Source organism: Acipenser ruthenus, chromosome 8 (assembly GCF_902713425.1).
Source record: "Acipenser ruthenus chromosome 8, fAciRut3.2 maternal haplotype, whole genome shotgun sequence".
NCBI classification, from domain to species: Eukaryota; Metazoa; Chordata; class Actinopteri; order Acipenseriformes; family Acipenseridae; genus Acipenser; species Acipenser ruthenus.
The window spans coordinates 41,438,789-41,450,592 of NC_081196.1; the positions used below are offsets into that span (position 1 = coordinate 41,438,789).

Sequence of the window (11,804 nt, forward strand, 5' to 3'; positions counted from 1 at the left end):
TTTATAACCCAACCCTGATTGGTGCTTCTCCAGAACTTTATCCTGGACTTGTTTTGATAGCTCCTTGGTCTTCATGATGCTGTTTGTTTAGATATGCTCTCTGACAAACTCTGGGGCCTTCCAGAAATAGGTGCATTTAATCTGAGATCATGTGACACTTTAATTGCACACAGGTGGACTCCATTCAATTAATTATGTGACCTCTGAAGGCATTTGGTTGCACCAGAGCTTATTTAGGGGTGTCACAGGAAAGGGGTTGAATACTTATGCAATCAAGACTTTTCAGTTTTTTATTTGTAAATAATTTTGAAAAATATGTAGATTTTTTTCCCCACTTCGACATTATGGACTATTTTGTGTAGATCAGTGACAAAAATCCTAATTAAATCCATTTTAATTCCAGGTTGTAACACTACAAAATGTGGAAAAGTCCAAGGGGGGTGAATACTTATGCAAGGCACTGTGTGTGTGTATATATATATATATATACACATATACACACACACACATATATATATATATAATATATATACACACACTTTCAGGAAGCTAGGTACTGTTTAAGAGAGGCATTTCAGAATGGCGTGCTTGCCTTTTTCTGTCCCCATGAGATTCTGACTCGCTCTAAGCAGCACGCTTTTTTGTCCCAGGTGGCTTTCCATAAAGATCACTATGCCTGGGTGCATAATCTGGTTTGTTTACTTTTTACTGTCTAAAACTTTTAAATAGAGGCTTAACTGTGTTGATCCTGTGTTTCTCACAAATTACATGGAGTTTTTTCATTTGCCATTTTCTGATGCTGTCGCGCAAATCTGGTGAAACAGTAAACAAGTGCAAGGTATTTTTGTTATTTGTAGCAAATATGAATATCGATTTTTTTATCCGAATACATGTCAAAAAATATTTATTCAAATATTCGTATATTTGTCCCAGCACTAGTATTTTGTATGTGTGGGTTGAACTGAAACATTATATATGATAAACAAGAAAATCTGTTCAAAATGTGTTCATTTTCTAAACGTTTTTAGTCCTGCATTTGTGGTCAATTTGAACACCAATAATGATAGTTTCCAAATCTTGTGGTTCCAGTTAATAGACCCAGACTAAATTCAGATGGTTGTTATGTAGATAACCAAGTCGATATTCAGCATATCTACATCACAACCAAATACATCAGATTACCAGTCAAAACTCCAAGGAAAGCGTGCTTCTACTGAGAACCAAAATAGGGGATAGGAAAAACCAGTCCATGATAAAGACTGTGTAAAACAAATACCATCTTTAATATTATTTTTCATGTTTGGCATTGGAGATTCACATACAGGTGAAAAATATTTCCATATTCCCATCACGTACTTGCATTAATCCATTTGTCCGTGATCTATATAAAAAAAAAAAAAAAAAAAAAAAGGTGGATATAACTTTGTTGTATCATTGTTTTAGGGGTCCATGAAGAGGGAGTATGATTTACAGAGCTCCCAGGCCACCCTGTCCACATCTATTTGAACCGCAGACAGGTTTTTAATGAGCTGTTTACAGACGCCTCCATCTACTTCTGAACTCATCCCCAGACTGCTTAGTTCCTGGTCCAGCGCAAATTCCTCTCTGTAATACTGCAGCTGGGCCTTGGCGTCCAAGGAGGAGGCTGTAGAGGTGGGTCGCAAGTTCTCTGTCCGGACCCGCATGGTAAAATCTGTGTCGGTTTTGTTTACCAACGAGGAGATGGAGTCTCTCAGCATCAGAAGCTCTTTTTCTAAAGCACTTGCCAGGCTGTCTGCCAGGTCCTTTTTTCTCCCCAGTTTCAGGTATTTTATCTCACAAGATGGAGGAAGAATCCCAGACAGAGAGTGCAAACACTTCAGTAAAATGGCCTGGTTGCTAAAAAATAAATACAAAGTTAAGGTATTTTATTTCTTGTTACGTCTCCACTTGCAGCCTTAAATATAAAAAATATATATTATAATGTTACCAGCATTGTCCTAAGTACACAAGTGCAAACATAAGAATACACTACAGTAATTAACAATAAACACATTAAAAACACAAGCACACCGTCTTAATTAATTAGCAGCAGACTAGGCATTGACAAGGAACGAGTGATTAATGTAATTACGCTACAAATCCAATGTAATGTATCAAACCAGCCCAATAAAAGCCTTTTAACCAACAGTTAACCCTCACATGTGAAACCCAGAAAAGCAGAGAAGATACATGAAGGAATTAATGAACCATAAAAGATAAAGCTCCAGTGACTCGAACAGCATAAATAGAACAAACAACACTGAAACCTCCAGGGTCGTAAGCTTTTTAATGTGTGCACTTTCTATTTATGGTGTGGCTTCATGAAGTTTAGTCTCCTTATGTACCAATTATAAAAAAAAGTTTTGGGGGCTAGACAAACTATGTTGTTTTTTTTTTAATACAAACAGTTGCACTGTACTTGAGGCAATCATCATTACGACATGCTTAAATGACTGGAAATGCCCTAAATGGTAATATGATTAACTAATGATTGAAATGTTAGCCAATTTCGACTGTTTCACTATAAGGAGTAGGATGCAAGTTAATTTCTGTACTTTATTTTTAATTCTGCATTTTTCGAAAAACCACAAGTACACCCAGATACAAACTGTGCCAATGGCACTGTGCAGTGTGCCTTTGCAACACAGATTTATTTTATAGATACTCTTGTTAAATTGCAGGAGAACAGGATTTGGAATCCCAAAGCAATACAATGCAGCAGTGGGTTCCACTTGTCAAGTAATAGGACATATTGTGCTACTATCAAACAAAGCAAGCAGTGTGTTAGTTTTTCAAATAGATTTGAAGGCTAAAAGCTTGCACCATAAAACTACAAATATTTGACCTCTTTAGTATCAAACACACACAGAAATGCCAACAGGGTAACAGAACAAATACTAGTGCCTAAATGTGTTTTGTTCTTTTAGAGTACATTTTTTAAATTACCTGCATTGGATGTGTAAAGTACCCTCAAATGCTGATTTTATTTTCCAGTTAAACAGAATCACACCAGAAGCTCCTTGGTTGTTAAGCAATAAGTAGTCCGGGTTCACGCCAACTCTTTGACACTGCATCTGCCCCAACAGCCATTCATTAAGATCCCCCAGTGTATGGTTGTGAGAGTGTATTTGGAATGACCACTTTCTTGACACTGCTATCAGGGCGAATACATCTTCAGAAGCATCTTCTGCAGGATTTAAATGTAAATAAATAAATTAATGAATCATAAAACAATATAGTCTTGAGCTCAAAATATACAAATGCAGGGTTTTATGTCAACGTTGGCCCAAAGCCTTCAGCAGAGTCTAATGTGGCTGAAAATGAGTCTAGGGGCTTTGATGGTCACTGGTTAAACTTTAACACAGGGAAGAAATGCTTTATTAGGAATGAAGGAACCAAATTTATTTTGAAGGACTAAGAATATTCTGTAGTGTAAATTTGATCAAACACACTTAAAATAAGTATTGTAATAGTCAAATGTTATTGACATACTGTAGTAAATGCTTCATCAAAACCCTACAGTTCCTCAAGAAAAACAGCCGTTTTCAATTACATTACAACAGGATGGCTTCAGAGTCTGCATTTGAAAGTTAGCTTTCAAACATTGTGAATTGTGTTGATCTGCGCTTTGCTGCCGCAAGTGTTTTTTTTTTTTTTTTTTTTTGATGAAATTAAAATGCACCGAGTTGTGCCATGTAAATGTTAACTTTACCTGTAGCAAGTTTGCTGTTGTTCAAGAGTTTGGGGTAGTATTTCCCAAGAGAAATGTCCTCCAGATTTAAAGAAACTCTGCTGCACTGGAAAACTACTGGCAAGCCTGCTCTCAGGCTGCCTTTGTGAAATGTGTTTATTGTGGCATGCAGCATCACAGAGCAATTAAGGTTACTGAAAGCTAGCAGTGGTGACAGGTCTGTCACAGTGGTAACAGTTTGTGTCCGACTCCTGTGAAATTCTGAAAATGACTCTTCAATATAGCTGGTGCCTGAATCTCCCCCACTCTTCTCTGATGCCAGTCTCGTCTTTTTAGCTAGCGGTTCTGTCTGACACTGGGGAAATGACCCGGAGAAAGGGGACTTGCTGAATTGGAGCACATTACTCTGTGACTGAATGACTGCAGGGGCTGTGCAGATGTCTTGATCCATCAATAACGATAAACTCACATCATCAAGTGATCTGTAAAACAAAAAAATGCTTTATGGACAGGCCACTTGTAAGCAAAAGTTTTACTTTAGGTTGATGATATAATGTCCTTATTAAAATGTTGCAACAGCGAAGAGACAACACCTCAGTCGTTCTCTTTTTTTGTTTCCAATTTATTCAGCATAAATTTGCCATTCTGTCTATTTTTCAATTCATTTATTATATCAGCGGCTCTATGACAATACTTCTTGGCTTCCTCAGCCAACATCTGCCAAGCAGTTTTACAAGAATATCACCAGAGCGCCAATGAGTTACCAGTGCCCTTAATGGATCCCCAAGGGCCATGACAATGCCCGTTACCATAGGAACCAGGCAGACGTTACGGAGGAGTTATTGTGGCCTATAGTTGAATTGCTGTTTTGGAATCTCTTAAAATGTTTCCATAATTGTAATGCCAAGATGCAGCACTGTGTAATCTAGTTTTAATATCTAGTGCTGAGACACAGGCTTTATTGAATTTATAGAACATAGCTGTGCAAAGTTTGCACTGGAGTAAAAGCTTATTAAACCTGGCCCGATACTCTTCTTTGTTTTAAATTTTTGCAACTGGCGATTCATTACTGAGCTTCTTAATAAGAACAGGCTAGAAATGACTTGGGAAAGAAACGCATCTTAATATGTTAAACAGGTTAATTGGTCCCAGAAATTGCCCTGTCGCTAGAGAATTTAGATGCATCTACCTCTGCAAAAATTTATTTCTGCTAAGAAATAAATAATAATTATAGGGAAATCGTAACAGTTTCAGAGTGTGGATTATGCTTAGTTTTATTTAAACATGGTTGTTTAAAGCCAAAACACATATTTAGATTATTTTTGGTATTCCGTACTACAAAAACAGTTGCTGCTGTGATGCTATGCCACAGCCTAACTCTGTAATCATATAAGGTGCCATGGAAGAGGATTCTGTGTCTAGTATGCTGCAGTTGCTTGTTTATTATTGGCATGATTGTCCAGATGCATAGCACTGGTCCTCCATATAGAAAGCCTGAACAAATCAGTAGAGCATGTTTCTGTGCACCTGTGTAAGCCTGATAAAAAGATTGCCTTGATGTAGCATCTCGAACAATCCAAAATAAACTGGCAGGTTACAAAATTGATTTCCAGCAGGGGCTTAGTAATAGAATTTTGTATTAAAAAAAAACAAAAAAAACAAAAAAACACACACACACCACACTAATACAAAAGTTGGTCTTTTTACTTTTAACATTATATGTGTCATCCAATTATCAATACTATTCTCAAACTGGGTACTTACAAGCAAGCAGATTCTGTCAGCTTCACTCCTACGACCCAGCTGTCATCCACCACTCGCTGCCAGACCTTCTCCACGAACTCTGGGAGATCTTTGGCCACAGAAAGAACCTCGCCATTGGAGATCTCAGCGCAGGTCTCCTCTTCCCACAGAGAGACCAAACCTTCCTGAAACAGAGATTGAGTTAATGAGTCACTTCCTCCCATGATACATTTCCAATTAAAATAGTGTAAATAAACCCACTTAACGTAATGGTAGCTATCAAAACACCATGAATATCATCTGTCTCAACTACCATTAGCAATATAAATCTGGAATGTGCAGTTTTGAAAAAAAACATGTATGTTAATTTTAAAATATGATACCCATATTAAACTAGGTTAAAGAGTTTTCTGTTCCAAACCGTTCTCTCAGGAAATGTTACAGGTATACTTCCTTCATCATTTCACTTCAGTGTCTTGTCAAAGCATGTCAGTAAATGGGGGATAACTGGTTGGTTAATGACAGGAAATAAGCTGTTAGAGGTGGGGACATGACCAAGCAAGAGCAATACTAACTGATTTTTGTTAGCTACCATAACTAAGCAATGATATTCAGTTTGCGACTGCTTTGCCTGAATGTATTTCCGGGGGTTGGATAAACACATTGAAAAACACCTGCCATCTGTTACACACACTTTTGTATAAAATATTATACACTCATCTCATGATTGACATTTGTTATCCTGACGTGTATTCTGATATATATAAAAGCTGCATCTCTCTATTACAAGTCAGTTTCAAAATAAAAATCCCAGTTACCATGTTACTGGGTAATAGTGCAACATGTTCTCTGGTCTTGCAGTTCAGCCAAAAGCCCAGCAACTCCCCCAAAACCCCAACCCCCCCCCTTTTTATTAATTATTTTTGTGAAGCCATACCATTCAAGAATACCAATAACCATTTTACCAATGAAACAAACTAATGTGTATCACAGGGGTTGCCAAGCTATGGTTCAGGGCTTTTCGAATGACCAAATACGGCTCTTAGTCTAGTTCATACAAACAAAAAAGGTTGGCGTTTCTTTTGCTGGAGTCTGTTTTACCACTTATAGGGTTTCATTTGCTGTAACAACTTGCTCTAAATTTCACTTTGGCTCTTTTGCACTAAATGGTTGGTGACCCCTGTTCTATAGGATCTCAAAGCAACATATAAATTATATTAAATCACATTAAAATGAACGGCACAGCCTTCATTCTGATGTCTACACTTCTCTGTTATTATTTATTATGACTCATAACCAGCATCTTAACTAGCAAGCTATGAAGTCCTCACCGTTTCAGAAAACATTTTTAGCTAATGAAATTCACATTAGCTTTCCAAGCTGAGGCAATTGAGTCTCGTTAGGCGTGTACACTGGTGCGTATTAAATAGGGAGTGAATGTGGCAGCTCCAAAATACACTGAGCTCAACCAGATGTCCAGAATCCAAACTTGGCATGATGTCTTAAAGATGAATGGAGCATATTTACTCAACACCCTATACATATTACTAGGAATGGCTGTCTGATACAATTGTTCTGTTTTAAAATGTACCACCACTGAAGCAGTCTTAAAAAACAACTAATTTGTAATTTCACTTCCTGTTATACATCTTTCCTGACCTCAAAAACACAACTGTCAGTCCCATTTTATTTGGTGGACCTCCCTCAACAAGGACAAGTTGTATATATTAAGGACATTTAACAAATGGATCAACAGGGTTAAGTTGCCATCCTGAACTGAAGAGACAGATCACTTGGATGGAAGCAAACCAAATCTATCTTTCCACAACACTAAGCGTTGTTGGAAGTACTGCATTTGGTTTCGCATCCCCAGTTCCTTCTTATACTGCATTACTCACTGACCATGATTTCACAGTGCAGCATGTGAACTTATTGTGTTGCGGCAAGTTAAAACAAAGCATCATCCAAGTCAAAGTAAATAGAAGGTCGGGATAACCTCAAATTAAACAACAATAAACTGTCAGGAGGTATGAGAATGTTTCTTAGGTTTTCACCCCTTTGAGTGTTAAGTTAAGGTGATTCATTAGGGTTTCCAAACAAGGCTAATTATGATGATGCTAAGCAGGTAAACTGTACCTCCTCTGCTTTTGATAAAGCACACTCCTTTCCTTGGATCAGACTTGTTAAAGCCATGGAAGATTGGGACAGGACCCTGTCCTTCACCTCTAACTGTTGCTGTAGTTCCTGGAGTGAGGCCAGTCCAGACTACAAGGAGGAGAAAACATTTGCTCTTACAAACCTGGAACAAGTGAATGCTTCAAAAGCTTTCCAAACTTGACAAATATATTACTGTATTTAAATTGGGCCAAAAAATGTACAAAGAGTCAGCTATTTATTCAGAAAGACCTTTAACAATATACAATTATGCCCACAGACACACGATAGCGAAGTAAAAAACAAAACAAAAATAGAAATTGAAGATGAAATAATTTAAAAAAAAATAGCAGGGTTGGTGTTTTTTTTTTTAATTATGGAATTTGTTTTGTAGTACCTTAGTTGTAGCTCTACAGTACCTCCAAACTGTAAATTTAAGGTTGTTGGAAATGGTGGTTTGTGAATAGTTACATACCAAATTAAATCACTAAAATTAAATCTTAAATGAATACATAAAGATTTAAATCCAATTTTAAAAAAATAAATAAAGTGATTTAAAATCGACTTGATTTAAATCAGCCAACCCTGAAACAGAGTTTATATATATATTTTTTATTTAATTGGATTTATTTCATTAACATGACAGGGTGTCAAAGTTGACATTTGATTATGACCTGCACTAAAGTGAATTTATTTCAGTAGACCTGCATGTCTTGTGAACACCTATGAATCTGGCAATATATATAATAAATCACAACCCAGGCAGAAAATATTCTCTGCAATAGATGCTTTTTTGTATGGCTTTTTCTAATCAGGTGCACTATTTCTATGTGGACCTTATTAAAGGTCTTTACCATATAGATTGATACAACAGTGCTCTCATAGTTAAACTGTAAAGCCACACTGGAGTATCTTTTAATAAAACCACATCTGCAGACTCCTCATTTGCACCCTCCTAGACGAATAACATTACAGCTTCATTATTTCCACAAACCTGCAGCCTGGCTTCTAATGCTTGCACAGTAAGGAGACGGTTGTCTTGTACAGCACTATCATCATTCACATCTTCACACTTTTCGACATTACTCTAGTAAAAGAGAAATGAATGCATGTTTATTGAATGTCCCCCACAAGTTTCAATAAAAATCTTATATATGTATGTACATATACATGATAATTACATGCAATATACACATCACACTTCTGTGTTCCTCTGTGCATTTTGACATACAAATGGCATCCAGACATGTACTCAAGAGAGTTAAGCTAGATCTCCCTGTTGTAAGATTCTGTCAAGATCAGGGTAAGACATGAGAAACTGAGGTGGCATAAGTAAGGACTCTGATTTGAAAAACAAAATGCACTTACGGAGTAGGTAATTTCAAAAAGATCTGTCACGGTATAATTCTTGAAAATATCCTCTGTATTAGAAGTCTCAAAGAGTAATAAAATCTGATCTGTTCCACAATGAACAAAGTCATCAATGTGCAAAGACTGGATACCTTGCCAGCTGGAAGCCACCTGAAAAAACAGAAAAAAAGCATTGGTTTTGTCCCCAATTCAATTTATTAAGAAACATTACATCTGTCTTAACCAACAGTCCTATCTTCTTCTTGTTTTTCAGATTCACTTTGTATCATTTTCTGTTTCAGTCATTACATTGTTTTTTTCTTTCTTTTTATAAATCAGGAAGCATAGGGAAAGCATGTCATAGCCTAGAAGGAAGTAGGTACTTGTTGAATCTGGTAATTGTTTTGTATACTTTTCTTAATGTTACTGGCTGTGTTTTAAACAATATGCTTTGGAAGTATGTTATATTTCATGTAGGCCAAACCTCTCGTCAAAACATTGATCCACAATACAGAAAAGTCATATTTTACTGTAAAATTATGGTTTTTAATATAAAATATACTTATGACCATTATGCTGCATCCATGCACTCTGCACCACAGGGACCTCATAATGGTATTTTTGAAGAAGAAAAAGCAGAAATTAAATGGGATACAGAATCTCTTTTGCATTATGTAACTCTCAAGCTTCATGGTGTGTCTGAAGTTATAGCACGGGATTATCACACTGGTGCATTTACACCCTGCTCCCTTAAGCTTTGGAGATCATAAAAGCAAACAGACTCAAATGTCTGTAAATGTCACATCCATTTCTCTACACAATGTTGTTAGGGTTAATTTAATTCTTGCACACAAGGAGAATACAATGCGCATTACATCAGCATATAGAAATATTGCATTTACGTTGATATAATTCTGCATCTAACTGGCATCAAGTTAAACATTGACATTCTTGGTCTCAAAAGACAGAGCCCTAGCTTGTGCAACTTTGATGAAGCATTGGAACTTAAATGAGTAACTATAACTAAGAATTTACCAATTGATTACTGCACGTTAAGTAGTTACCTTCCAACCTTCTTTCCAAACTGAACAGACATATCCACAGTCGAAAGTAACAATAAACAGGCCGTCTTCCCTGCCTGTTGTGGCCTTTTCTATTTTTTGGGGTCCCTCAAACGGAAGCTGGCAGACGTCTTTTGGGATTCCACCTTCAAACCAAATCAACTGATTCTTTGTGGTTGCTGCGACCACGGTTGCCTTCAATTGGTTGTCTAATTCTTCTGCTGTGTCGATAAACATACAAGTTACCACAGAACTGTATGCATGAGGTAGAAACTGTGCTGCATTAAATGTTTTTTCAGTTTCCAAGCAATACCCAACAAATTCATTGCCCCAGACTACTTGGTCTGACTGAGCATCACCATGCTCTTCTGCCATGCATTTTCTAGCTCCCAGTATCACAATGCCTTTTCCTTGCAGCTCCCCAATCAGTTGCACAGATGGAAGTTGAATGGGAACACTCAAGACTTTGCCAATCTTTAGAGATGTGAAGTAAACAGTCTCTTCATTACTCCACAGAACTGTTGGGCCCTTCAGCAGTGTTACATTGTCCTTCAATTCATATTGCAATTTAAACTCCATATGGGGCTCCAGATTATTTGAGCTGTGAACTATTAGCAGAGCGTATCTGAAACTGGATCTTTTTTTCTTGTACTGCTTGAGCAAAATGCATGGCACCAGCATCCCCGTCCTTGCATCTGTGGCAGAACTACAGCACATGATTTCCATGTTGGAAGTTCCTCGGTTAATAGAGGCCTTTCCTTCAGATTTTGTTTCAAAACGGCCAGTGATTTCCTTGAAAGCCATCCTTCTGAACAGCAGTTCTGATGTCCTGTCTGTTTCTCCATCAGTAAGTCTGGTTATAGTCAATCTAAAATAAAGTACTTCTCCATTGAAGGCAATGATTTTTTCCTGATATGAATCACTGCTCATTTTGACTGTTAATTTTTGCTCCAAATTAACGGTCAGTTACCCTCATTTTCCTTTAAGAATATATATCCTGGGCACTGGAGGGATAAATATAAACACAATTTAGTACTATTCAAAATTGAAGTTTTTTTTTTAATCAACCTCCTAATTGAACTCAAAAACTGTTTTGTCAACAACAGTAATATCTATCTATCTATCTATTTTTTCTTTTCAAAATTAGTAATTGATACTTAAGTGTGCTTACTTCTAGACATTTTCAATAGACTTTTTACCACAATATCTACAGAACATACAAAATGTTATTGATTAGACATCTAGTTTCATTATTTACTGACACATTAACAGAGATTTATATTAATATATATATATATATATATATATATATATATATATATATATATATATATATATATATATATTTAGTTGTCACATGAACTTGTAAAGCTCATGTATTCTCGTATTCTTGTATTCTCTTTCTAAAACAATTAGTGAGTAAGCTTTTATAAAACTCACAGACCTGTACTCACCGTACTTTTTATCCAAAGAGCCACTTGTTTATAGAATCTTTACATATTGATCGCCGCTGTTCAGCTGTCACTGCACTAACTCAGGAAGGTATATGTGCTGCCAAAAACTGTGCACACTTTGTCAGGAAGGAAATATTAAAAACGCAGTCTAAATTACCCGCTAAAACTGCATCATGGGAGATGAAAATAATTTATACTGAAATTAAGCAAAACAAATAAAATACAAGGTTGGCAATACAAACGTCTCTGTCGTATATCTATATACAGTACACTAGAATTTGTTTTGCTTTTTAATTGAAAAACTCATGTTATTTTGTTTAGCTCAGCCCT

The 11,804-nt window shown here is 36.5% G+C and overlaps 1 protein-coding gene across 3 annotated transcripts in view; it reads right to left on the bottom strand.

The window, feature by feature from the left end:
• Positions 1-1,264: 1,264 nt before the first annotated feature.
• LOC117406992 (Fanconi anemia group B protein-like) overlaps positions 1,265-11,804 on the bottom strand; it is a 10,628-nt gene continuing 88 nt past the window's right edge. The window contains exons 1-9 of one of the 3 annotated variants that reach the window (XM_034011507.3): positions 11,480-11,804; positions 10,024-11,024; positions 8,978-9,130; positions 8,604-8,696; positions 7,592-7,720; positions 5,477-5,640; positions 3,734-4,194; positions 2,968-3,208; positions 1,265-1,878 (exon numbers count right to left, since the gene is read on the bottom strand). The exon at positions 11,480-11,804 is cut by the window's right edge and continues 88 nt beyond it. In XM_034011507.3, the coding sequence (XP_033867398.3) occupies positions 1,440-1,878; positions 2,968-3,208; positions 3,734-4,194; positions 5,477-5,640; positions 7,592-7,720; positions 8,604-8,696; positions 8,978-9,130; positions 10,024-10,950 (2,607 nt within the window). In that variant the 5' untranslated portion in view covers positions 10,951-11,024; positions 11,480-11,804 and the 3' untranslated portion in view covers positions 1,265-1,439. Of the gene's footprint in view, positions 1,879-2,967; positions 3,209-3,733; positions 4,195-5,476; positions 5,641-7,591; positions 7,721-8,603; positions 8,697-8,977; positions 9,131-10,023; positions 11,025-11,464 lie in introns of all 3 variants that reach the window. The other 2 variants (XM_034011506.3, XM_059029008.1) reach the window with 2 other exon arrangements.